The 25549-nt window shown below is 39.4% G+C and overlaps 3 protein-coding genes across 5 annotated transcripts in view; 2 read left to right on the plus strand and 1 right to left on the minus strand.

The window, feature by feature from the left end:
- The window catches only part of LOC125280859 (gastrula zinc finger protein XlCGF57.1-like), a 1316469-nt gene that overhangs the window by 236142 nt on the left and 1054778 nt on the right, over positions 1-25549 (plus strand). The gene's annotated exons all lie outside the window — the stretch shown is intronic.
- LOC125242946 (transmembrane channel-like protein 6) overlaps positions 3759-25549 on the plus strand; it is a 31493-nt gene continuing 9702 nt past the window's right edge. The window contains exons 1-9 of one of the 2 annotated variants that reach the window (XM_048152090.1): positions 3759-4034; positions 5749-5863; positions 5949-6086; positions 9766-9897; positions 10225-10333; positions 10462-10549; positions 11512-11742; positions 11922-12055; positions 12146-12290. In XM_048152090.1, coding sequence (XP_048008047.1) covers positions 5764-5863; positions 5949-6086; positions 9766-9897; positions 10225-10333; positions 10462-10549; positions 11512-11742; positions 11922-12055; positions 12146-12290 — 1077 coding nt within the window. In that variant the 5' untranslated portion in view covers positions 3759-4034; positions 5749-5763. The remainder of the gene's footprint in view (positions 4035-5748; positions 5864-5948; positions 6087-9765; positions 9898-10224; positions 10334-10461; positions 10550-11511; positions 11743-11921; positions 12056-12145; positions 12291-25549) is intronic. The other variant, XM_048152082.1, reaches the window with a different exon arrangement.
- LOC125280852 lies at positions 15008-23365 on the minus strand. Of its 2 annotated transcripts, XR_007187766.1 has the most exons (3): positions 23008-23365; positions 15594-22897; positions 15008-15483 (listed from the first exon to the last, which is right to left on the minus strand). XR_007187766.1 is itself a non-coding variant. In XM_048211632.1 (2 exons), exon 2 carries the CDS (start codon positions 22160-22162, stop codon positions 16073-16075), a length of 6090 nt encoding a protein of 2029 aa, XP_048067589.1. In that variant the 5' UTR covers positions 22163-22897; positions 23008-23365; the 3' UTR covers positions 15008-16072. The 2 variants fall into 2 exon arrangements, 1 of the variants encoding a protein (XP_048067589.1); XM_048211632.1 differs by having other exon boundaries at positions 15008-22897.

The following is a 25549-nucleotide window of genomic DNA, read 5'->3' on the forward strand; positions in this document are numbered from 1 at the left end:
TATCAAATCATCCTGTGGGGTTCAGTAGTCAGCAGCTATTTGACATATGGCATGAACCGAACATGCTTAAATATTTATGAGTGTAAGAGTTTTCCAGTGTTCAGCTTCTGGTTAGGGTGAGGCCTGATGCTTCATCACTCTGCACACAAGGATTGCCCTTGAGTTTACACAGCTCTGTGATCTAACTGAAGAAGTATTTTTTTAAGGTTGACCACGTGGCCTCAATCTGTTGTGGCACATTCACACCATACTATGTTACTTTAAACACCAAAAGATTTTTATTTGTTTGTTTGTTGTCTTTTTAATCAATCTTTCAAAAAACTGTAGGCTACTGAATGAATAAGTACCAAGATAGCCCTCTAGGTGGCGCTATTCATCTTTACTTTTCACTTGAAATGATAGTTCACCCCAAAATGAATAAATCATCATTTTCTTACCCTCATATCTTCCAAACCTGTTTCTTTTTCATTTCATTTTATTTCATTTTTTCTCCAGTGGAACAGAAAAGAAGACATTTTGAAGAACACCTAGTCAATGCTGGCACTTCCCCTTGGGGGAATCCCTGGCACCATTTTGAAGTGAGTTTCACTTTGTCAAGTCGGCGAGGGAAATTTATATGGACAAACCCTCATTGTCCCTTGATATTGTCTGAGGGAGTGAGTTTACTCAGATCTAGGCCACACTTCAAGCAGCTTTATGTTTAATTTTATACTCATAGCCTATATAATTTTATATTTTCTCCAAATACTTATTGCATAAAAAATCATAAGTAAAAAATAGGTTTAAATAATAAATCAGCTCTATAGTAAATTCCAAGTGATCAAGGGCTAATGCGTTCCATTTAAAGGCACAATATGTAATTTTTCGCTGCTAGAGGGCGCTTATTCAAAACAAAGGCGTAGCTTGATGATGCCTTGATTATGCGGAATCATGGGAGGTGTTGTCTTCACGTCTACAGCTGGTGGTAAGAAACCGACAGGACTCGGGGCAGAAATCATAATCATGCATGAGCTAATTTATTAAAGATTTATTATCATTACTGTAGTATGAAGCAGGGTGTGGCTGAAAGCTGTTGGAGCAGAACGAGACCGCTGGAGAGAGTGCTAATGAGAGACAAGCATGACACATGGCTCGAGAGCAGTGGAGCTTTTATTATGCCGCAGATGACCGCTTCTGCTTCTTCCGGTCAAGCGTTTGTGGGGTAAAGCAGCACTGTTTTATCATATTAGGTATATATTTGTGTGTTGAAAGTTGTTATAGTGGTACTCTGCGTTTGCTCGGCAATTACTATGAGACAGTTGTTAGGCATGGTAAAACATTGTACTCATGCACATCAGTGTCCACAAGACGGAGGGAAGTTAGCGAGTGAAGGGCATAAATATTTGGAGTGGAACGCAACCCTTGTCATTCATTCGTTGTTATAGACAGTTTCTAGTTAGTTCACACCTGTTCTCTGTTCTGTTGATTACCTTCTTCTGTGTATTTAAGCCTTCAGTCCTCCTCAGTTCTTATATGTTAATGTTACGTTGATGGTTTGTACAGTCTTGTGGCTGGTTGTATGAACTGCTTAGACTGTCTAATTTGAATCCAAAAAGGAAGACTGATTAGCCCTAATCAACTGCTAGTTGGTCATACTAGTTCTTAATTTACAGTATTAACTTAGCGGCTATGTTTATGCTACTGGCCGCTGCTCGCAATGTTATTAATATCACACATATTTATTTTGGATATGTCTACAAAGCAACCCCTGACAGCAAAATACATGTTTTAAGCCCAAAGAATACTTCGGCCTAATTTTTGTCATCTGGAGGGCCCGCGGACGAGTGTGCGGACATGTCCCGTTGATGACACGATGTCTGGTAGAGTATAGAAAAAAAAATTGTACTGCGCATGTGTCGAACTTGGTCATTCGCGAGGATCCGCGGTTGATGCCCTCTCCAAATAACCACACTTGTGGTCTTGGCCACTTGAGATCATGTGCACGCGACAGAAAGTAAGTACGCAAGACTGTCCCATGTCTTAAAAATGCCCAAGTGCAGTGCACTTAAAAGTACAATATTACTGTACAATATGTAATTTTAAAACATATTGTATGATGGAGAAAATTATGTATTACTGTTAATAAAATTAAAGCTGCATCTGATTATGCTATGTTAGCTACTTGACAAATTAGTGTTTTTCTCTGAGGCATGGTAAAGCATGGTACTCGGAAAAAAAAATCAAGAAAATTGATTTAAACAATAAGACTAAACGTGTTGAGCTATATAACAATTCATTTTCTGTCTATAAATGTATCACAACAACAGCTGTTCCCTTGTCTATTAAAACGTGTAATATATTAAAGCGTCTTTGGTGTTTCCATGGTTTCTACAAAATAAAACCGGAAACCGAGGGTAACACGGGTATGACGCAATTGACAGGCGACTCCTCACACGTCCTGGAGCCTTGGTTAAAATTGCAATTTTCTTACGATTTACTAATAGTTGGAAACATTTGGGATATTGTAAGTACTCAAGTGAACAAAATATATAACACTGGCCTAGTGGTTTTTGGATATTTTACTGCAAAAATATTACATATTGTACCTTTAATGCACACTAAACCCACACTATCTCAAATACTGCTTCAGAGCGGTATTATGTTCTGTATTCACATGCCCTGAATGTGAGATGTCAAGGAAAACATTCGACTGTAGGTTAAAATATATATTACTATATATTACTAATTACTAATTATATATTATTATAATTTGGTGGTAAAATATAAAGTGTTGCACATTTTATTGATGCAAAGAGTAGCTATGTGTATTTTGTATATAATTTGCAGCTGCTTTTTATCACAATTTTAAAATTGTGTCTTACATAGCGACCACTGAACAGACATTTAGAAGTGTATTTTAAAATGGAAAGTATTGAAAAATAATTGTGAAAATAAGTGTGTTGGGTACTAAAAAGATTCTACACACACTTGCGGTCTTCACGCCCACTTGAATACTTGAGCCAAATATAGGAAATAGGTCATATAAGTAGACAAGTGGTGAAGTGCAAAGACTGCAAGTGTGGGTATTTGGGACAGGGTATGACTATACTTTGAAAGATGCGCGGACACGACTGCGTGCAAGACGCGTCCGGTCGTGGAAAGTGAAGTATACCCAGGCCTTTAAATCAGCCTTGTTGCAGATGTTAAGGTAATACAGGCTACAGTTGCACATTAGAAAATACACTTACTCAACTCAGGCAATTAAGTTCATGCAATGAAGATAAGATACAACCCTAAGGTTTGTGCTAGATCAGAGTTTGCTTTTGATACAGTAAATGTTCTCAGTGTACCATATGGCTGAATCTATACTTCAGTTGATCTTTACAGATGAAGGGTGAGTTACAGTAAGTTGACAGTCTCTACAACGGTTTACAGTATCACACTATATTGTAATGTAATGAAATGTGTCTTCCTCTGACGCTTCTCTGACTAAATTGCAAATATTATCTGTTTCAGAAATTGCAAACCAGTTGAATCTATATCTACAGAATCTATATAGAATCATTGATAATTAAGAAGATAAGATAAGTTGAATTAAATGAGAGACAAATGTATTAAAACTGAATGAGAAAATATGCAAATAGCATTATGAAAGGCAGTTATGTGAATGATAACGTTATATAGATGAAACATTTATTTTCTGTAGTGAAAAGGATACTTAGTGATTTTTTACATACTTTTATAAAGTGTTTTTCTGATGATCTGTTGTGAGATTATTATTAATTGCTTGTGAGAAAGTTTACAAAAATAAAAAAAATAAAAAGAAGAAAAAAAAAGCCCACTCTTGTTTCTTCCTCCTTTGCATGGTGTTTGTGGGTTGTCACTTGTATGCAGTCTGTCAACTGTGCTGTGAAGCGTTTCTTCACTCCCTTAATGCGCATTGTTATACTATGAGCCACTCTTTTTTTCTTTCTTTTTTTTTCTTCACATATGCAAACTTTGTACAGCGTATTTTCTTTAGACAGAAGTTGAAACTCCATACAGCAGCAGCTAAGGTGAGTATCATAATTACTTTACTCAGGACTAGATCAGCTGTCAGACATCTGCCTTTTCTGTATTGTTGAATGAGCAGCTAAAGAAGTTTGATGGACTAAAACTAAAATTAGCTCTAGATCAAAAAGAGGACATGTACGAAAATACTATACTTTAAAAGAATATACTTCAGTGTGAACCTAATGGAATGTTTTCAGACAACTATTTGCATATTAATTGATATTAAATGAAAATGTATTGTAGTTTAAATGTATATTAAAAGTAATTATTTGAACTTAAGAGTGCTTTTTGGCCCACTTAAATAGTATACATCTTTATATGTGATATAATACTTGTGTTACCTTTGAAATATGGTTAAAGGTTAACTGCTGAATGTTCTGACAAGTATTTATGGGAAACTAAAATATACTTGTCATTTATAATGATGAAGTTGCAATTTAGTACATAGTACGTAATCAAGTACTTTACATGTGCTTTAGTATGTTAGTCAACACATTAAAAATAAGTGCACTTCTTTAAAGCATGACAAGATTCTTAAAACATAATGATTAAAAAATTTATTTTAAAGTAAAACTTTTAATTTGACATTATTACAAAGTGCACTATTTAAAAGTGTGCTTAAGTGTTTTAAGAAACAGTCATGAAAGTGTACACTTGTACACTTAAGTGGCCTTTTTTTAATATTATATTATCTGCAAGTGCAGTTTTTAAAAAAAAACACTTAAGTTTTAAGTACACTGTAAGTGTGCATCCAATACAATGAAGTGCAGTTCTTTTTTTAAGGGTATAGTCTAACATAAGGAATGGACATCTTGTGTATTTGATGTGGATTTTGCAATTTTAATTACACACTTTTTTATGGTTCATGTGTTTTAAGTAAGAAGTGCTCTGGGAAATTAATCCCATTCAAATATTGCACCTTAAAGGGTTAGTTCACCCAAAAATGAAAATTATGTCATTAATGACTCATTGACCCTCATGACCCTCATGTCGTTTCACACCCGTTCATCTTCGGAACACAGTTTAAGATATTTTAGATTTAGTCCGAGAGCTTTCTGTCCCTCCATTGAAAATGTATGTACGGTATACTGTCCATGTCCAGAAAGGTGATAAAAACATCATCAAAGTAGTCCATGTGACATCAGTGGGTTAGTTAGAAGTTTTTGAAGCATCTAAAATACATTTTGGTCCAAAAATAACAAAAAATACGATTTTATTCAGCATTGTCTTCTCTTCCGGGTCTGTGTATATCCACAGTGACGCTGCTTCTTCTTCTTCTACGGCGGTTGGCATCCAGCTTATTGGTGCATTACCGCCCCCTTCTGCTCCGGACAGTGACGCGATTAGGACATCCGCGACATGCACACCTACGCACCATTTTAAAAAATATAGCAATACCAAAATACAAACAATGTAGAATAGCTTGAATACAGTGTGCGTCTCCCTCAGACTGTAAACGAAGCTCGGGCGCACTACATAACACGTCATCAGCGTCACTGTCCGGAGCAGAAGGGGGGCGGTAATGCATCAATAAGCTGGATGCCAACCGCTGTAGAAGAAGAAGAAGCAGCGTCACTGTGGTCTTACGGGTTTGGAACGACATGAGGGTGAGTCATTAATGACATAATTTTCATTTTTGGGTGAACAATCCCTTTAATAAGGAAGTTCAATCCTGATTATGACCCATCACAACAGTTTATCTTCTGATGCACACAGCTCTAGACAGTCAGGATGGCTGCATCCCGGATCATGGAGACGATTCCCGATGGAGATGGCGATGATGACCTGTTTGAGCTGGTAGCTGTTGGGAGATCATGCAGAGCAGTGAGATGTGGGTACATGGCATACAGACAGCCTGGTGTAAATCTCAAATAAAAGACTGGAGGAAAGTAATAACTTATTTGTTTGTCTTGTAGTTGATGTGACACATGAGGATCATGAAGACCTAGAGGCACAGCATTCCCATGAGCCCAGACACAGAAATTCCCTGCAGAGGAATAGCTGGTCCTCTTCAACGCAGAGGGTCCTGTCCTCCATGCCTAGTCGCTCTATCAGTGAGAGAATGTTTCGATACTGTTTCCCGTGGATTTGTGTACCTTACAATTAACCCTCATCTTGTGTTCGGGTCATTTTGACCCGGAGGGGATTTTCCCGTACCTGAAAATGCTAGTTAATGTTATTGCATTAGGCTAAAATTTACTGACTTTACAACTTCCACAATTTTTTTAAAAATACTTTTTGTAAATTTTTGTGTGTTCTTTTCTGCATTGTAAGGGTTAAATGCTATTTGTTGCAACTAAGTCTGTTTTTTTTTTTTTTTTTTTTTTTGACCCGCTTATGTTAAAAAAATATCGTCCGGTTGACGAACGTTCTAAGTTGTGCAGTTATTTTCAGGGAAACGCACGGCTAAAGTAGTTCCAGGCAGGTCTTGACCTCATTACAGTTTCATATCACTTCACCAAGTTTTAGTTATTTCAAAGGAGCTTACAGCCTACAACAGCAAAAGAACCAAAACCCAAGACAACATTGACCAAGCAAATAAATATAGTAAACAATAGGATAGAAACAACAAATTATTTCAATGTTTTTTTGTCACAAAATTACATTTTATTATGAAAGCACATACTCTCTTTCTCCCAGTTAAATGCACACACATACAATACACACTCTCACAGAAATGTGTTGTCAGAGCTGCTCTGATTTTATCAGTAAAATAGTTAAGCAACTTTAAAGCTACATGACATTTTTCACTAGCGAGGTAATAACATTGCTGTTCTTAAAGCAGATAAACTTACTCCACTTCACGTCATGGCCGCATTACTACATGTACATTATTTATATAATAATATAACGGCCTATTGTCAATTATTCCTTACATACTTTACATGTCAACACATCAAAATATTTATACTTCTTTTAAGCATGATAAAAGAGTATTAAAACATAATGATTTAAAATGTAGCCTACTTTAAAGTAAAACTTTTACAAAGTACACTTTTTAAAAGTGTTTTCAACACTTACACCGAAGTTGTTACATGTACACTCTGTTTTGGGCTCATTCTGGACTTGTTGTTGTTCCATTTCCCGCCACTAGTCACTCACCATGGCTACTGATCACCTTAATCACATTCAGCTGTGTCCAATCATCCCCTTATGTCTCTGTGTATATAAACCCTTTGTGTTCCTGTGTGTTCCTGTGTGTTCCTGTGTGGTCCTGTGTGGTCCTGTGTGGTCCTGTGTGGTCCTGTGTGGTCCTGTGTGGTCCTGTGTGGTCCTGTGTGGTCCTGTGTGGTCCTGTGTGGTCCTGTGTGTTCCTGGTCTCTCCTGTTGGATTTCCTAGTAAAAGACCTGTTTTGACTATATCTCCTTGTCATGTGCTTTATACACCAGCAATTGTAACAGAATACCGGACCAAACAGTTAAGACAGATTGCGGCGTGTTTGTTGTTTTCCGTGTCAGTGTTTTTCGTGTTTCACTTTTCGTTCACGTCACGATGTACACACCTGCATTTCTGTTGCTCTGCCTTGAGCAGAAGGACCGCTCCCTCGAGGCACATTTGGACAATTTTTTGTTCCTCGCACCATTGACGCATTACCCGGACAGCAGCCTTTGCAACTTTCTGTTTGCCGGCCTGAACACCGCCACCAAAGCGCTGCTGTCCGGGGAAGCTTCTCTGAATACGTGCGGTGGGTACTGGCATCTTGTGGATCGTCGTTGACAGTGGATTCCTGTGACAACGACGCCAGTCCCACTCCCTCTCCAGTGCCCAGCCAGGAACCCTCTGACAGCATGGAAAGTCAGTGCAATGCCACCGAAGACAGAGAGCCCGCCTCCACCGCGATGCAAGAGCCAGCGATGAGTGGAATGACTGAGCGTAACATCGCCGCAGAGATGGAGCCCAGCGTGTCTGACCAGGTGTATGAGTTTGCTACCATCACCAAGGGAGTCAGTGAGGAAGACGAGGGGTTGGAATGGAGCCCCGCCCACACTCCCGCCACTGAGAGTGAGTTCCAAGCATGCACCATGGACTGTCCATTTGAGTTTGGAGAGGATTCTCTACCTCTTATTCCTGAGACTGTCTGCCCTATTCCAGACAAACTGGTCCCACTCAGCCTCCCTCTCCAAACCACTGATGATGACTTTGTTTGTTCCAGTCCCTCTACCATTCAGCCTGTTCTCCAGCCCACAACTTTGCCTGCTACCCAGCCCTTGCTGTCTCACATCACGCCCTCAGCTCTACACCAGCCTCCTCTCAGTGGCGTGGCTACACCTGGGGCCTGCTGTGATCCAGCTTCAGGCGATAAGGATCCTGCGGCTTCGCCTCTGGCCTCAGGTCACGTCGTAACACCTCGACTCATTGTCCTGACTCCTCCGCCTCTGCTCCTTCCACCCTCGTCTACAGCAGTAACCATCGAGTGTTCGGCTCCACTGGACTCCCTCGGTCCTGCGACTCCACCTGGGTCAGACATCGCCATCACATCGCTACGGGTCATTCCAGTTTCTCCGACCCTCCACCCCTACGGCTCCGATGGGCTCCGCCTTCCCTCAGACTCCGCCTTGGCCCTTAGTTGTTCCAGCTCCACCTCAGCCCTCCGGTACCCTGCTGCTGCCTCGGGGGGTCGTCGCTATGACTTCGTCGTGGACTCATGTCATCGGCATCACTCCGCTACTTCGGCTCTCTGTCTTCGCCTAAGGATCCATCTACATCGGCTGCGCTACTTCCACGCCTCCCCAAGGTTGTTTGGAGCGTTTCATCACCTCGGCTCCTCCCTCCAGCAACGCCACCGTGGGTTGCCATCCTGGCTGTGGCCTGGAGCAACATCTGGACTCCTCTGCTCAAGGCTACCACCTGGACTTCACCACCACCTGCACCTCCCTGGACTTCACCACCTGTACTTCCCTGGACTTCACCACCATCTGCACCTCCCTGGACTTCTCCATACTCTAACCCTCTCCCGGAATTTCACCCTCTTTAGTCTCCTCCCATCTCACGGCACGAGGACGCGCCTTTCCTGGAGGGGGCGATATGTTACATGTACACTCATTCTGGACTTATTGTTGTTCCATTTCCCACCACTAGTCACTCACCATGGTTACTGATTACCTTAATCACATTCAGCTGTGTCCAATTATCCCCTCATGTCTCTGTGTATATAAACCCTGTATTTCCTGTGTAGTATGGTCCGGTATCGTTCGTGTATACGTTGGTGTATGTTCCTGTGTGTTCCTGATCTCTCCTGTTGGATTTCCTAGTAAAAGACCTGTTTTGACTATATCTCCTCGTCGTGTGCTTTATACACCAGCAATTGTAACATAAGTAGTCTTTTATCTAAATTATATTATCTGCAAGAACCATTTCACATTCAGTACAATTAAGTGCACAGGGAATATTTCTGAATTTCCTCTGAACTGACTTTTGCCATTTCTTTGAATCAGCTGGTGTTTTGGATCCGTTCTCCCTAAGTTCACTCAAGTGTCCTAATAGAGAATCACATTAACTCTCTTTCTTTAAAGTAAATGCCACTTTATGTTCTTATCAAATGCAATGTCATTTATACACTAATCAACTTGAAGTTACTTGTAACAGAGGTACTGTACGTTGAGGTACAAAACAGCATAGTCTTCTCCACTTTATAGCAATGTGTTAACTCTTTTTTTTTTCCACTGTCAAGTGTAGAGTCACATTTATGAACACTTTTTTTTTTCCTGTGCCTGACCCATGCCTTTTCTCAGGATGGAATCAGACAGCTGCAGTCTCCCAGTACCAGAGTCGATCCACCAAAACGCGAAGACGACGACCCCCTAACACTCCCTGCACTGCAAACCAGGAAGTCTTTAGAGAGGCCCAGAACTGCACTGTTGATGGTTTGCAGCAGTAAAACACTCAAAATGCCAATCATTTCAATCAAACAGGGCCCATATCATGAGGGATCACATTTTCCTTTATCTTAAAAATCATTTGATGTAATGCTAAACACTTCCTCCCCTGTGAAAACGTTTATTGAAGCTAAACTGCTAAGATGTGTCATTCTAAACTTCCCCAATTAATTTCACACTTATTTACATAAAAGATTTAAAGGCATATCAATAAGAAAGAAAGAGGAAATGGTGCAATTGTTTATTAGGTGAAAACCTTATTCACATTAAAGTGGAGCTCATGAAAATGACTTTTTTTCTGTGTCCTGGTCCTAGGGACCCAAAAGGAGGAGCTGCTGAATAAACTACAAGATTTGTCTGCTGGTGAATGTGTACGTCTGTTGCGTGAAATGCCTCTTAGTTTCTCTGAGAAGCATGAGATCAGGTACAGAATTCATTATACTGACTTTTATACCATTAGTGCATCTTTAGTAATTAATTTGTTCTTCATGTTAAAATGGTTAATTTCTTTTTAAAATGTTTGAGTAATCTTATCTAAATGTGTCCTTTTAGATCTTTGATCTTCTGTTTAAAGGCTGAAGAGCCTATTTCTGCAAACAGAGCCCTCTGCTGCCATCAGTTTAAAGCTTGTTTCCTGAAGGTGATTGTCTTTTTGCACAGTAACTTATCAGTAAAAGTAAAGTGAAATTATCAGTAAAAGAACAGAGTTAACAAATAATGGTGTTTTAAAGGGTTAGTTCACCCAAAGATGAAAATTCTGTCATTAATTACTCACCCTCATGTCATTCCACGCCGTATGACTTTCGTTCATCTTCGGAACACAAATCAAGATATTTTGAAGAAATCAGAGAGGTTTTTTATCCTTCATTGAAAGCAATGAAATTACCACATTCAATGTCCAGAAAAGTAGTAAAAACTTCATTAAAATAGTCAACGTGACTACAGTGGTTCAACCTTAATGTTATAAAGTGACGAGAATACTTTTTGTGCACAAAAACAAAACAAAAATAATGACAGCACTTGACTGTTTTGTTGACTTCCTGTATTTAGTTCCTGTTTTACTCTGTTTCTATAGTTACCCTTGTTCCTTACTATAGAAATTTGTTATTCATACTTGTGCCTTGTCAAGCCTATTGTTATTCAGTACCTAAACCCATGTTTCAGAGGTCTATTGTCAGTCATTGTCTTTACATGTATTTTGTAAAACTGCCTCGTTTCTGATTCCGGTTTGAATTGTCTTATTGTTGCCTTCATCCCCATTTGGATTATCTTTGTTTGTGTTTGTTGACTAAACTGCTACAACTAGATCCTCAGCTCTCCTCTTCCCTGCGTTAACATAACAATGCCCAGTTTTAAAATGGGGGAAAATGTGGAAGCTCTCAGAATGTTGTACACATCTAAATATTATGTCATTAAGTAAAAAACACAAAAAACAATTGTTTAATACAAAATCAATAGATGTTAATAACATGGCAAAACTATGTAAGGGGATACCAATTTACACCTAGTCATCATTGAAAATGACATTTTTAAATATTTTGAATTTAGATTTCTGGAGGTTATTATTGAAAATAACAATTCTTCATCTTTTTTGATGCATAGGTTTTGTGTGGTGGCTGGTTAGGATTCCAACTCTGGCAGAAAGTGCTTAAAAACATCAGTGCTCGCTTTGGCACCGGGGTCCTGTCCTATTTCATCTTCCTCAGAAGAATGTTGCACTACAACATCCTCCTCTTCCTTATCAACGGCATTTTCCTGCTCCTACCACAAATCTCAAAACCACCTCCACCTTCAGAAGATAACGACACTGACCTCTGGATAGTTACTGGCACAGTAAGGATGTATATTTTAAAAAGCAAGTGCTTGCTGGTTTTTTGAATCCTCTATGGTATAACTGATTAACTGGGCAGGGGGAAGGGAAATCTTTTCTTTTCCTGTGAATTTAAGTGAATGCCCTGCTTTATATTACTTTTACTCTTCACTGAATGCTATTGTTTTTTGCTCCTCAACAGGGAATTCTCACAGACTCTGTGATGTTTTATGGCCACTATACCAACCACACAAGTGGGAATTATAATATACCCCTAGCATATATCTTTTCGATTGGAACTGGCATGTTTGTCACATGTGTAATGCTTGTTTACAGGTTTGTCAATTTTCCGTACACATTGTTTCAATTCATTTTCACATCTTTAGCTTGCCCCATGATTGAATCAGATTTTCTTTTTCCTTTCAGCATATCTAAATCATTCGGAAAGAGTTTCTGCACATTCAAGACTACTGGTAACATAGCTTTGAAGGTTTTCTGCTCTTGGGATTTTAAAGTCTGCAGGAAAAGGTCTGTTAAACTGCAGTCAGTGAACATCTGCACTCAGCTGAAGGTTTGTGGAAATATGACTTAACTACTTTATGCTCCACAGCACTAATAATTGCATTACAGTATGTAATATACTAATATGTTAGTATATTTGAAGACATGTATGAACAGTAAAGTCAGATAAAATGTTTTATTCTGCAGTGTCAGAAATGCATAAATCATACCTTTAGGGGTACAACAGCTTGCCACTGGGGCAGTACTCTTAAAGGGACAACATTGTACCTTATCTACTCCTAAAAGTTGCATATTAGTTCCTGAGAGTACCAATATGTACCCTTAAAGAGTTAGTTCCCCCCAAAATTAAAATTCTGTCATAATTTACTCACCCTCGTGTTGTTCCAAACCCATAAGACTTTCGTTCATCTTCAGAACACAAATGAGGATATTTTCTGTCCCTCCACTGACAGCTATGCAACTACCACTTTGACTTTTGAGCAGGTTATTTTTTGAGCAGCAGAATTAAGCAGTTTAGTCCAAATTTTCTGAAGAGACTCGGTTGTTTTATATGATGAACAGATTTACTTTAGGCATTTATTCACATATTCATTATCACAAATCAAGATACGATAAACGTAGGCTCAAGCATTGTAACAAAGCGGGACTCAGGCAGGGATCCAATTGCAAGCTTTTATTAAAAGCGTGGTCGTACAGGCAGGGTCAAACAGGAACAAACAGGAACAGCAAGGGACTGGCAGAATCGTGGTCACAGCACAGGCAGTAGATCGGGGCAGGCAGATAGCTATCACAGGTCAGGAAACAATACACAGTCCAAAGGTAGGCGGCAGAGAATCGTAAACCGGTAACAGACAGGATCAGTAACAGACAGGCAGACAGGATAATAATGCTCGGAATTGTACACAGGGTGAAACAAGACTTCGCCATGAGGTGGTGTGTGAGTGAGTCTTAAATAGTCCAGATAATGTGTTTCAGCTGTATGTGGCAGTTGATGATTGGTGTGGAATGTGTGCATGTGACTGGCAGGGAGGATTATGGGAACTGAAGTCCAGGAACTGACAGGAATCGTGACAAGCATGTTACGCAGCATGTTTGAGCTTCCGCAAGAACCATGACGTTCATTCTCGTGTTACACAGCATGTTTTCATTCTTGTGTGTTACACAGTATGTTTTCATTCTCGTGTGTTACACAATACGTTTGAGCTTCCGCAAGAACAAATGAGGTTCATTCTCATGTGATATGCAGCACGTTTTCATTCTCATGAGGTACGCAGCACGTTTGAGCTTTCAGCAAGAACCAATGAGGTTCATTCTCATGTCTTACGCCACACGTTTTCATTCTCGTGTGTTACACACCACGTTTGAGAGTTCCGCAAGAACCAATGAGGTTCATTCTCGTGTTTTACGGAGCACATATGAGCTTCCACCAGAACCAATGGGGTTCATTCTCGTGTGTTACGCAGCACATTTTCATTCTCGTGTGTTACACACCACGTTTGAGAGTTCAGCAAGAACCAATGAGCCTCATTCTCGTGTGTTACGCAGCACATTTTCATTCTCGTGTGTTACACACCATGTTTGAGAGTTCCGCAAGAACCAATGAGGTTCATTCTCGTGTGTTACGGAGCACATATGAGCTTCCACCAGAACCAATGGGGTTCATTCTCCTGTGTTACGCAGCACATTTTCATTCTCGTGTGTTACACACCACGTTTGAGAGTTCAGCAAGAACCAATGAGGTTCATTCTCGTGTGTTACGCAGCACATTTTCATTCTCGTGTGTTACACACCACGTTTGAGAGTTCTGCAAGAACCAATGAGGTTTGTTCTAGTGTGTTACGGAGCACATATGAGCTTCCACCAGAACCAATGGGGTTCATTCTCGTGTGTTACACAGCACATTTTCATTATTGTGTGTTACGCACCACGTTTGAGCTTCCGCAAGAACAAATGAGGTTCATTCTCGTGTGTTACACAGCATGTTTTCATTATTGTGTGTTACACACCACGTTTGAGAGTTCAGCAAGAACCAATGAGGTTCATTCTCGTGTGTTACGCAGCACATTTTCATTCTCGTGTGTTACACACCACGTTTGAGAGTTCAGCAAGAACCAATGAGGTTCATTCTCGTGTGTTACGCAGCACATTTTCATTCTCGTGTGTTACACACCACGTTTGAGAGTTCTGCAAGAACCAATGAGGTTTGTTCTAGTGTGTTACGGAGCACATATGAGCTTCCACCAGAACCAATGGGGTTCATTCTCGTGTGTTACACAGCACATTTTCATTATTGTGTGTTACGCACCACGTTTGAGCTTCCGCAAGAACAAATGAGGTTCATTCTCGTGTGTTACACAGCATGTTTTCATTATTGTGTGTTACACAGCACGTTTGAGCTTCTGCAAGAACCAATGAGGTTTTTTTCTTGTGTTACACAGCACATTTATTCGTAATTACATCTGTAATTACATTTATAATTGCACTATTGACCCATCCCTTAAATTTTAACCCAGCCTTAAACCTACCCATACCACCAAACCTGTCTCTAACCTTACCCATATCCCACCTCAATAGCAGCAAAAGTGTTTTGCAATACAATATGAACTCCATAAGTACACTGTACTCATTTTTAAGGCCACCTAATATAAAGTGGGACCAAAAGATTTATGTTGCAATTGGATCCTGCTCCCCTTCTCTGTGAAACAACTTGCATTACAGTAATTCACAAGGTTCAACCATTATATTTAGTGTTTCAACACAACAACCTGACACAAAAGCTTGTGCTTTATTTTTTGCACAATGATAAACTGCAAGTTAAAAGTGGGCACCCACTGACATAAACATAAATCTGTGCCTATGCCTTTAAGAGTACAACAACAAGCTTTTGTACACCTATAGTTATGATTTTTGCTTTTTTTTTTTTTTTTTTTTGCAAAAATAGAGTGTGGTTAAGGTCAATCGTACAGAGAGTATAAAAACTGCAGTAGGTCACATATAGTGCAAATGTTAAAGGCTTGAATAACATATGAAACTAACATGAGGTTGATGAGATCTCCAAAAAGGGGATGAGAACATTAAATAAGGGTAGAGAAACTCAAAAAAGGGTCTCAATCTCCAAAAGGGTGTGGGACAGTTAGGGTACAGCTAAAAGTATATGTATCTCCCTCCAAGCATACGCAGACACAAGTGGTTCTCTTTTAACTGGTTTAATTGAAGACTTTTCTTCAATGCCACCGTGAAAACTAAACAGTATAAAGGACAATACAAAATCAGCTTGACAAAAAATGAAAGTGTGCGCAACAGATATAATGGCATTTTACAGTCACAAAATGCAGACAAATAAACTAAATACCTCGTTGGCTGCATGCTGCATGAAAGGGAAATAATCTTTGAATCTTCTTTGTGAGTGTTCACGTCCTTTTTGACGAGAATAAACTTTCATCGGAGCATACAAAATGTCCGTGCTTGCCGCTTGCTTGCAGGAGCTGAGAATCTGACGTGAAGTCAGCATTTGCGCATAAACTTGAACCGAGCCTTCAAAATAAAAGTACTGCAACTTATAATAAATAAAATAATGTATAAACACATAAATAACAAACACAAATTAAATTATTAATTATGAAAGTGATTTTAGAAACCAAAATAAAGTTATACATAAATTATATACACAATTTAAATGGCAGCATTTACACTCCCACCAAATCACACAAACCTTAATGTGGGATTTCTATAAATACAATGGCTGTTGCTGGTAACCAATTCAACATTTCAATGAAAAACTTTTCCTGTTATTAACCAATTAAGTTGTAACTTCAAGAAAATGTATATCCTTTAATCTGTCTCAAGCAAAGTAACAACCTTCTGTACAGGTCTATCAAGAGAAACAGTTTTAGTTGTGGGTTTCCCTTTTTTGTCAAATGTGGTGTCACTAACTAGTAACCTTATTTTTCTCACCCTACCATCTGACCCTGGGTAGACTTCTGTGATTCTGGCCAGCTTCCATTTGTTACGTGGTGCCAGATCATCTTGCAAAAGGACAATGTCATTGACCTTTAAGTTCCTTCTGTTCTTGTGCCACTTTTGTCTTGGCTGTAAATTCAAAAGATATTCTTTCTTCCATCGAGTCCAGAATTCATTTGCCAAATACTGTACTCTGCGCCACCTCTTTCGAAGATAGAGATCTTCTCTTGTAAATTGTCCAGGTGGGGGCAGAATGATTGTGGACTTCATTGTAAGGATGTGGTTTGGAGTTAAAGGTTCAGGTCCTGATGGGTCATTCAAATGTTCAGTGGTGAGTGGTCTGCTGTTAATGATAGCCATAACCTCATACAGAAATGTCCTTAAAGAGGTACCGTCAAGCCTTTGTGCTGACTGGTCAAGAACAGCAGTAAGAACACTTCTTATAGTTCTTATTTGTCTCTCCCAGACACCTCCCATATGGCTTGCTGCTGGAGGGTTCATAAGAAATTCACATCCTAGAGCCTTCACTCTTTCTTGATCCATCCCTTTCATGAGTTCTGTAAACTCTCTCCTTGCTCCAACAAAATTGGTTCCTTGATCACATCTCAATTGACGAACATTTCCTCTTATGGCAATGAATGCTCTTAAAGCATTGATAAATGAGTCAGTTGTCATGTCATCAATCATCTCTATATGTATGGCCCTTGAACACAAACAGGTAAGTAAAAGACCATATCTCTTGAGATCCTTCCTTCCTTCTTTGATATATATTGGACCAAAACAGTCAATACCGGCATAAGTGAATGGTGGAGTTGATTCCATTCTGTCTTGTGGTAATTCACCCATTCTTTGCTCTTCTGTAGGTCTTCTATACTTTCTACATTTGACACATTTGAAGATGTGTGATGAGACTACAGTGCTGCATCCCAGGATCCACCATCCATTAGCTCGCAGTTCATTCATTGTCATTCCACGTCCTTGATGATGTACCTTTTCATGAAAGTGCTTAATAAGCAAAGCTGATATGTGGCTGTTCTTTGGGAGTATTGCCGGATGCTTTACGTATGGGTGTAACGTGGCTTGACTTAAACGTCCTCCAACCCTCAGGATACCTTCTTCATCCGAGAATGGATTTAACTTGTACAGCCTACTGTCTTTGGTCTTGGTGATTTCTTTCTTTAGCTTCAAACTCTTTATCTCATTTGAGAATGCTTCCTTTTGAACCAACTTGATGATAACAAGTTCTGCTTCTTTCCTTTCTTCTAGGCTTGTGCTTTGATTGGTTCTTTGCTTCAAACCTTTGAATTCTTGGATTTTGCGTTTCAGTCTAGCAACTGCTTTAACTACTCTTGACCAATCAGAGAATTTCTGTAGGTGATCCAACAATGAACTGCTCTCTTTTCCCTTAGTGTTACACACAAGAGCCTTGCGAAGTTCAGGATCATCTTCCTTAGTTTCTCCCACCTTGCATTCTCTGTCAGGTAGCTCTTTTTGCCAAAGAAACTTTGGTCCTGTGAACCAATTTGAAGTCTTAAGTTGCTGTGCTGTCAAACCTCGAGAGGCATGATCAGCTGGATTGTCCTCAGAGGCAACATAAGCCCATTGTTCAGGCTTTGTACTGGATCTGATTCTCTGAATACGATTGGCTATGAATATGTGAAACCGTCTGGCGTCATTGTTTATGTAGCCAAGAACGACAGTAGAATCCGTCCAAAAGAACTCTTTTAGATCTTGAATTTCTAGTTCATTCCGAAGGATGTTGCTGGTCTGAACTGCAACAACTGCTGCTGAGAGTTCCAGCCTCGGTATAGTTGTAACTTTGGTGGGTGAAACTCTGGATTTTCCCATTACCAAACAGCAATGAACTTTGTTGGACTTGTTAATGGCTCGCAAGTAAGTACATTCACCATATCCAGAGACACTTGCGTCCGCAAAATGGTGGAGCTCATACATTTTGACCTTGCCAAAATTTGAAGGTAAGAAGCCTCTCTTGATTTCCATTTCAGCTAGATTAGGCAAGTCTCTGATCCAGGACTCCCACTGAGGTCTTAAGTTCTCTGGAACTTCCTCATCCCAACCAACTTTTTCTCTGCACATTTGCTGGAGTATTTGTTTCCCCAACAGAACAAATGGTGCCATGAACCCCAGGGGGTCATACACAGAGGCCACGGTAGAAAGCATACCCCTCCTTGTTAATGGATTGGGTTTTACTTGAACTCTGAATTTAAATGAGTCAGATGTAATACACCACTCAACTCCAAGAGCTCTCTCCATTTGAGGTAAACTCAAAGCCATATCTAGATCTTTAACTGTGGCACGTTCTTCCTTTGGGATGGTTGCCATCACCTTTTCACTGTTAGAAACAAACTTGTGGAGTCTTAACCTGCCAGTGAAGCAAAGTTTTCTTGATTCTTCGATAAGCTTGATAGCTTCTGTCTCAGTTTGCACACTTATCAGACCATCGTCTACATAGAAATTTCTATGAATGAAGTGTATGGTGTCTTCGCTGTACTGACCATGCCCTTGTGTTGCCAGATGTTTCAGACCAAAGTTTGAACAACCAGGAGATGAGGCAGCTCCAAACAAGTGGACTCTCATTCTGTAGATTGATGGTCTGGTCTCTAAATTGCCATTCTCCCACCAGAGAAAGCGTAGGTAATCTTGATCCTCCTTTTTCACGTGAAACTGGTGGAACATTCTTTCGATGTCACACATGACTGCAATGGAACCTTTTCGGAAACGGCACAGGACACCTACCAATGTATTGGTCAAGTCAGGGCCTGTGAGCAGATGGTCATTGAGGGACGTGTCCTGAAACTTGGCAGAACAATCAAATACTACACGTATTTTCCCTGGTTTCTGTGGATGATAAACTCCATGATGTGGAATATACCATACTGGACTATTGTCACTTTCTTCCTCAGGGACCTTCTCTGCGTCACCACGTGAAATGATGTCATCCATGAAGTTTACATAGTCCTTGTAATACTTCTGATCTTTCTTGAATCTCTTTTCAAGACATTTCAGGCGGTGTACTGCACAAGTTTTGTTGTTAGGAAGTTTTGGTTTTTCATTTTTGAATGGTAATGGCATTTCGTAGTGACCATTGCTCTTATGTGTGATGTTTTCTCTCAGAATTGACAAGAACTTGAGATCCTCTTGGAATACAGGATGATCTTCTTCAGCTTTTTCTGAGAAGTCTGATTCAAGAACCTTTATGATCTCTGAAGGAGTAATTTCTTTTACTTTCATTCGTCTCACATAGTGTACTTCAGTTTTGAGATTGACAGGAAACTCCATATCTGGTGTCACTTTCCTTACTACTATGCGATGACTGGTTCCGATAGCGTCACCATAGTCTACATATGGATTTCTGTGACCAACAATGCTCCAGCCAAGGTCCGTACGCTGTGCATAAGGCTGATGTTCTTGGCCAGAAACTACTTCTCTTGGAAGTAGGGCTTGTGAGCAATTGTACCCAATGAGCAGACCAACTTCACAATCCTGCAGTGGTGCTATCTCGTCTTGGAGATGCTCTAGATGAGACCAAACCTTTGCAGTTTCATTAGTTGGTATGTGAGTTCTGTTGGCTGGAATAAATTCCCGAGTGTAAACTGGTGGTAAAGAGATCCTTTTACCAGAATAAAAGCCTCGAACTTGTAGATTCTTTACTCTTTGAGAGCTTACCACTGTGGTTCTTGAAGTCATAGTAGAGAGCTTGAGTTTAACTTGTTCTTTGTTTGCTTCCAATGCTTCCGCTACTTCACTCAAAATGAAGGTTGTGTCGCTTTGAGAATCCAATAGAGCATAAACAAGGACTTCTTGTGCTGGTTGAGTTATGGATGAAATCCAGACGGGAATTATCGCTGCTGTTTGTGCATTAGCTTCATTAAGTATTACTCTATTTGAAGTAACAGCTGTGGTTGTTTCTTTATGTTGTGCTGATTGAGGTCTTACTGGATACATTTCTTGATTTGCACTTGGCTTAGGTTGTAGTAGTTTTTGGTTTTCTTTGGTTCGCTCTTCGTGCAGACAGGTCGGATGCATCTTATGGCACGTGTCGCAAACACTCCTACTGATGCAGTTCTTTGAGAAGTGACCAGACTTGAGACAACCAAAGCATAGCTTTTCAGCTTGAACAAATTTAATCCTGTCTGAAATCGCTTTCTCCATGAGTTTCCTGCATTTGTGCAAAGTATGCCCTGTTTTCTGGCAGAAAATGCATGTTGTAACAGACTTTTCATTGGAACTTGTGGTCAGTGTTTTTGCTCCAAAGCTTTGACGTTTTTGGAATTTTGGCTTTTCAACCTCACCTAATTTAAGTGCCTGTAATGATGTGACAGGGTTGCAGGCAATTTTCACCTCTCTTGTCAGAAACTTAACAAATTGGCTGAAAGAGGGAAATTGATTACTCTCCTCTTCTATATCGATAACCTTGCGGTTCCATCTCACCGCTAACCAATCTGGTAACTTTGAAAGAATCTTCCTGTTTTCATTACAGTCATTCAAGATTTCCAATGCCTTGATATGGACCATGGCAGCCTCACAACTACGCAGGAAATCAACAAACTCTCTGAGCTCAAAGCTGTCCCTAGATCCCATTTTCGGCCACGCCTGGAGCTTGTCTCTGTATGATTTTGCAATAGTGAATGGGTTTCCGTACCTCTCTTCTAAAATCTCCCATGCAGCAACATAGGCAGATTCAGTTCCAAGTAGGAAATATCCATCAAGTGCTTTCTTAGCTTGTCCACCTACATACCTACGGAGGTAGTATATCTTCTCTTTGTCTTGGATGTTCTTCTGGTCAATCAGTGTTTCAAAGGAGAGTTTCCAGTCATTGTATTTCAATGGATCCCCACTGAATACAGAAGGTTCAGGAACTGGAATTCTGTTAGCACTTAAAGCACCTACCAACACTTTTACAAGATCTGCTGTACTTTCATTTGAAGACGTGGTCACAGCTTGTGGTACAGGAGGCATTTTCATGAAGTCTTTTTGATCTTCTTCTACGACCTTCTCTTGATCGTACACCTGCAGTCTTGCACGTGCTGCATTTAGACCTTTTACTGCTTCTAAATGTTGTATCTTTCTCCGTTTGTCCTCAAGTGTCTTTTGTAGAGCTGCATGTTCCTCTTCCAATTGAGCTTTGAATTGAGCTTCCTCTTCCTCTCTCTGTATTCTTCGTTTCACCTCTTCTGCTTCTCGCTCTAAACGACGTTTTACAACCGCTGCCTCTTGATCAGCTATCTTCTTTTTAACTTGTGCTTCTAGGAGCTGTATTTCCAATTGTTCTTTATTTTGTTCTTGTAACACTTCCAGAACAGCTTGGCTTGCAGCAGCATCAGCAGCAGCTTCCTGTCGCTTTACAGAAGATCTACTTGAATGCTCTGAGGAACCTTCCAAGATAGAAGTGACAGAACCTGATTTACAGGAACTTGAATTGAAGAGGGAGCCTGCTTCCGGCCAATCTTGCTCTTCTCCTTCTGGAATCTTTCCATCCAGTCGACTTGAAGCTCTAGATACAACAAAGTTAGAAATCTCTACACACAGATCCACTCTTCGACGTATGCCTTGATCTGGAGTTGATATTTTGCGTAGGTCATCATAAACACGTTGAACATCTGCAGAAAGACCTATGACATCACCAATTATATCATTAAGCAGATCATCAGATAAAGCCTCTGTTGATTGTGATAATGTCCTCTTAGAAGATTTAATGTGTGTTCTCCATTTGTCGTAAATGTAGTTAAACCTTTGTTGAAGTGACTTAACCCTTGTAGCTTGCATTTCTCTACCCTTCTCTGTTAAAGTTCTGGTTCTTCTACTTCGTCTTGACTGCTGTGCCTCTTCTTGCTGGGCTTCAGCACCACCCACTTGACCTTCTTCAGGTTGGTCTTGGGAATTTACACTCTCCCTAATACTATCCCTTACCTGACTTGTGGGCTCACTTGACTCAGACATTTTGAATCACTACTTTAAATTGGCACAATTTTGTTAGTAGAAAATATGCATAAGTAATAAAACCTCTAAATTAACCTTAAACACTTCAAATGTAATGTATATGTCAGTTAAATGTAAATACTTAAAGCAAATGTGATGCTTCAGTAATAGTATTGCACAGGAAATTAGAATGTGCAAAACAGCTTATTTCAGCTTGAATATTACCTTACAAAATACACTCAATATAAAACGCTTCAAAACACTCAGAAAATTTTGATATCAAATGGCAAATAGCCTTCTCTTATTACTTACAAAAATACTTAACATTTAAAATATATAAAGTTCGATAACTCTTTAAAAGGTGTCTTTGAATAACAAGCTTAAATTAAATTACGTGAGCAAATACGTCAAACACAAGGAGAATCCTTTGACAAGCTTCACAAAAACGTTCTTCTTAAGTATTCAAGATCTTTATGAATTAGTCCGTTGCTCCTGATAACTGTATGCGTCTTCTTACATTCTTTTATGCGTGTGTGGTGCGTATTTTCAGCTCATCTGTTAATCCTTTGATGACGCTCCACGCGCTGCGAAACACATCGTGAAAAGCCCGCTGGTACTGCAAACTTGCTGCGTCATCCACTCGTGTCGTCGAACAGGCCGAGTTTTCACTGTATCTCCCTCCAAGCATACGCAGACACAAGTGGTTCTCTTTTAACTGGTTTAATTGAAGACTTTTCTTCAATGCCACCGTGAAAACTAAACAGTATAAATGACAATACAAAATCAGCTTGACAAAAAATGAAAGTGTGCGCAACAGATATAATGGCATTTTACAGTCACAAAATGCAGACAAATAAACTAAATACCTCGTTGGCTGCATGCTGCATGAAAGGGAAATAATCTTTGAATCTTCTTTGTGAGTGTTCACGTCCTTTTTGACGAGAATAAACTTTCATCGGAGCATACAAAATGTCCGTGCTTGCCGCTTGCTTGCAGGAGCTGAGAATCTGACGTGAAGTCAGCATTTGCGCATAAACTTGAACCGAGCCTTCAAAATAAAAGTACTGCAACTTATAATAAATAAAATAATGTATAAACACATAAATAACAAACACAAATTAAATTATTAATTATGAAAGTGATTTTAGAAACCAAAATAAAGTTATACATAAATTATATACACAATTTAAATGGCAGCATTTACAGTATACATTTCTTTTCTGCATTCCGCTCAGACTGTTCACGTGACATAATTTTCATCATCAGCACACTCTGCTGACATACGCCTGCAGCCTGATTTTTTTTCTCTGCAGATAACAGCATATGATTTGCAAGTGCAACAGCAAGTGATATGATCACTCAAAAGCACCACATCAAAGACTTTAGCTATACAAATGTAGTGCACTCATATTATAAATGAGAGAAAGGGCAACATGTAAATATGGCGGAATAAATTCCGCTTTCTAAATAAAATAGCCAAACAGTGATTGGTAAATTCATCACATCACTGCATCTGCAGTTAGATGCTCTGGTTGCTATAGAAACAGCCAGTGTTCTAAGACACGCTTATGACTGCACATGCGCATTGGCTGGTCGAGCTTAAATATAAGCTTTTCGTCATGATTTGAGCATTTAGAAGCAAAATTTCTGAGACCTTTTTTTAGATTTAAATGGTGATTGGTGATGGTGATTTCAAATATGAAATTTAATCATAAGCTTGGTGAACAGCTTTGGAGAATTTGGTGTTTCCCCATTCAAAGAAATAGGAGCTGCACTTGCATGATTGAAATAGCTGGCCAAGAGGCATTTCAAAGATGGCCGCTGAGTGAAATGACTTGCCTTAAAGGGACTTTGATGGCACTCACTTTCAATGAAGCGTTTTCTGAATGCTTTCTGTGATCAACTAAACAATATACAGAGGAAAATGTGGAAAATTAAGTGTCCCAAGATTTTAGGATTAGGCTTAATGTCTCCCTATGTCTGCAGTTTGTAGATTCTTCCCCTTCTTCTTTGAGATCTCCAGCCGGGCACCCACTGGCTGGTCAACCACTTTAACCACCCAGAAACCACCTCAAATGTTCTAAAAACCAGCAACAACCTTATACGGGTTTTAGTGATATGTGCCACACTTTAAAATACTGTTCCTTTATTATATAATAACTACGCAGGAACAAATGGGTAACACAACATTAACATCCTAGTAATTACGATCAAGAAACTGATTAATGAATTAGTAAATTATAGCACTCAGTGCTATTAGCTCATTGCTATTAGCTAATCAATAGCTAGAGAACTAGTACAAAATATACATAGTTTCAATAACTAATTGATTACTTCAATAAGTAATCAATAACTAAAACAAATTAACATTTTGACTACTACTTGAACATTTAATCACTTACATAATCAGTTGGTAATAGCAGTTTTATGACCTGGGGAAAGTTATACACTTTTTCATTCCTCTAAACGTTTTTAAGAAATGGCTTTTTAAATGCAGTTTTTGGGACCTTGCTCCTGTGGCCAGTCTTTTGGCATTCAGCTGAAATAATAATAATAATAATAATAATAATAATAATAATAATAATAATAATAATAATGGGTTACCATGATATTCACTTATAGGTGCCCTAGAATTAAAAATTGAATTTATCTTGGCATAGTTAGATAACAAGAGTTCAGTACATGGAAATGACATACAGTGAGTCTCAAACTCCATTGTTTCCTCCTTCTTATATAAATCTCATTTGTTTAAAAGACCTCTGAAGAACAGGCAAATCTCAACATAACACAGACTGTTATGTAACTGTCGGGATCATTAATATGTACGCCCCCAATATTTGGCATATACCAGCCCATGTTCATGCATTAGACAAGGGCAGGATGTCTGGATGTGCACAGCTGAATCATCAGACTAGGCAAGCAAGGACAACAGCGAAAAATGGCAGATGGAGCAATAATAACTGACATGATCCATGATAGCATGATATTTTTAGTGATATTTGTAAATTGTCTTTCTAAATGTTTCGTTAGCATGTTGCTAATGTACTGTTAAATGTGGTTAAAGTTACCATCGTTTCTTACTGTATTCACGGAGACAAGAGCCGTCGCTATTTTCATTTTTTAAACACTTGCAGTCTGTATAATGCATAAACACAACTTCATTATTTATAAATCTCTCCAACAGTGTGTAATGTTAGCTTTAGCCACGGAGCACTATCAAACTCATTCAGAATCAAATGTAAACATCCAAATAAATACCGTACTTACGCGATTAGACATGCTGCATGACGAACACTTTGTAAAGATCCATTTTGAGGGTTATATTAGCTGTGTGAACTTTTTTTATGCTGTTAAAGGCAAGCGCGAGCTCCGTGGGCGGGGAGCCTGAGCATTTAAAGGTCCCGTTTT

The sequence above is a fragment of the Megalobrama amblycephala genome, linkage group LG1 (genome assembly GCF_018812025.1).
Source record: "Megalobrama amblycephala isolate DHTTF-2021 linkage group LG1, ASM1881202v1, whole genome shotgun sequence".
Classification (NCBI taxonomy): domain Eukaryota; kingdom Metazoa; phylum Chordata; class Actinopteri; order Cypriniformes; family Xenocyprididae; genus Megalobrama; species Megalobrama amblycephala.